This window comes from Ctenocephalides felis, unplaced genomic scaffold (genome assembly GCF_003426905.1).
Source record: "Ctenocephalides felis isolate EL2017-DRISC unplaced genomic scaffold, ASM342690v1 CF-g0.4_SCAFFOLD_01170, whole genome shotgun sequence".
Lineage (NCBI taxonomy): Eukaryota > Metazoa > Arthropoda > Insecta > Siphonaptera > Pulicidae > Ctenocephalides > Ctenocephalides felis.
Genome location: NW_020537324.1, coordinates 54,045,521 through 54,047,906, shown reverse-complemented (window position 1 = coordinate 54,047,906; position 2,386 = coordinate 54,045,521). Strand labels below are relative to the sequence as shown.

General features: G+C 28.3%; 1 protein-coding gene across 1 annotated transcript; it reads left to right on the top strand.

Moving 5' to 3' along the window:
* Positions 1-1,431: 1,431 nt before the first annotated feature.
* LOC113366602 (protein FRA10AC1-like) lies at positions 1,432-2,386 on the top strand. The gene has a single exon (XM_026608235.1). It carries the CDS (start codon positions 1,563-1,565, stop codon positions 2,247-2,249), a length of 687 nt encoding a protein of 228 aa, XP_026464020.1. The 5' UTR covers positions 1,432-1,562; the 3' UTR covers positions 2,250-2,386.

The following is a 2,386-nucleotide window of genomic DNA, read 5'->3' as shown; positions in this document are numbered from 1 at the left end:
TACATTTTTCTTTCCTTTCTCCCATTTTGCTTTGATTTTAAGTGACCGTATTATACCTAATTGCTCCTGGTGTTCCAGTTCATGCGGTGGAACATTTGGAGGATTCCAATAATGTTTTACTTCTTTTTTCTACAATTACATTTTGTTCTTAGTAAGGTGATTACTCATTCAATAAATAATGATAATATTATTATTTAAAAATAATAATTTATAGTACAATGCTAACGCGACATATTTCCAAAAAGATATGAAATAGAATGATATAGAAACTACTTGTTAGTGCCATTTAAAGCAACTTATTTTAAAGTAGTAAAGTCGATGTCTACGTTCTACATAGTTTTAATAAGTTTAGAAAAAAAAGTTGTTTTGTCAGAAAAAAAGCCGATTTGCTAACTTTATTATTTCCCAACGTTTTAAGTCATTCTGAATCATGTGTATTCAAGCTAAATTTGAGCTTTTGTCGAAATATTTTCAAAAACCCCTGCACCGCGGTTTTATAAATTCATGTTTTATATCTTTTATACTTTTAACGATTTTATAATTTTATTATCTGTCATACCAGGCACCCACGTCTGACTGAGATATGAAAATATTATATCAATAAATTATTAAAAAGAGCTATTCGATGAAGCTTGTACTGATTATAGTTTTGCAAGACGATCGGGTAGGCCGTTTCTTTACAATTAGGAGAATAGTGGAACATTATTGAATGAAATATTTGCAGTGAATATGTAATTGCTACATATATATTGACTTATTTAGTTTGCTTGCTATCAGACTCTCATTGAAGCGTTTTATATATTCGATAGTATTTTTAATCACATTTATCATTTTTTTTTTCAATTGAAAATATGTCAGTATTTACTTTTTCCTTTTTTTCTTGTTCTTTCTTCTTTCCCGTCGATTTTGCCATATTTTTCACATTCAAAATCTGATCTTTGAATTAATTTTCATATAATTGTGAAAAATTTAATTTTGCTAGTATTCACTAAAAATTTTGCTAATATTCACTAAAAATTTTGATATAAATTAATGCTTTAAGTTTTGATGCGCATATGTCAATGAATAATTTGAGTTTGCATCATTTTTTCTCATTATTTCAAACTTTGATTATAAATTCCAACTGTTGTAAATTAATTTATAATAACTAGCTTTTTGTGTAAGCTGAGGACACATGCGATGAAGTAAAATTGTACATGTTGAAATTCGAAATTATATTTTACGCCTATAGGATTCGTATTCAAAATATATCACTTTTTCTAATCAGCGATATTTAACTAAAGAATATTTAAAACGTACAAAGTTGTGATTTAAATTTGGCGCTCATCGAAAGAGAATGAAGTTAGCGAAGTTCAATGTTATAATGACAGGCTGCCATTATGTCATTGACAGCTATTTTACTGATGGATGGATGTCATGTGTTTACATTGATAAAAAATCTGCAGATATAATGTAGTTAAAAGAATATATAAGTCTGAAAACGACAATTGTATGTTGCAAAGTGCTTGTCAATTTGTATATACATATATAGAATATAATATGTAATTTCTTCTTTGTAAATTATGAACACCTACGAACTTCATAAATCCCTTATAAACCAATATCTTCTTTACTATGGGGGATCATCACAGCATTTTAAGCGTGATACATCTAAGGATAAAACAGATTTTGACGTGATAAAAGAAAATCACAAGTTTTTATGGGATGACGAAGATGCTGACACTTGGGAGAAACAATTAGCTAAAAAATACTATGACAAATTATTTAAAGAGTACACAATTTGCGACTTAAGCCGCTATAAAGAGAATAAAGTTGCATTAAGATGGAGAGTAAGGCAAGAAGTTGTTGTAGGCAAAGGCCAATTCATTTGCGGAACAAAGAAATGTGACATCCGAGAAGATCTACGAACATGGGAAGTGAATTTTGCTTATATAGAAGATAATGAGAAGAAGAATGCTCTAGTTAAATTACGTTTATGTCCTGATTGTTCTGTTAAATTGAATTATAGGAGCAAAAAAAGAGAGATTAAAAGACAAAATAATCCTAAAAAGATGAAAAAATTATCTAAGAAACTTAAAAATACCAAAGATGTTGTTACAGAGGAAAAAGAAGCAGATAAATCTGAGGATACAGATCCCTTGGCAGGTACTTCCACAGAAAGTAATAATCCATGGAGTAAAGCCCAGGTTGTAGAGGAAAAGTCTCGAGAAGATGAAATAGATGAATATCTAGGAATGTTGTTGTTATAAACTATATATATCTATATATACTTTGATTCACTATATTTTTTTACTTTGAATACAATCTAATGTGTTATAGATAATTATTTCTTAATTATCTGTTTGAAAGAATATTTATTAATAGAATACCAAATATGTACTTAAAT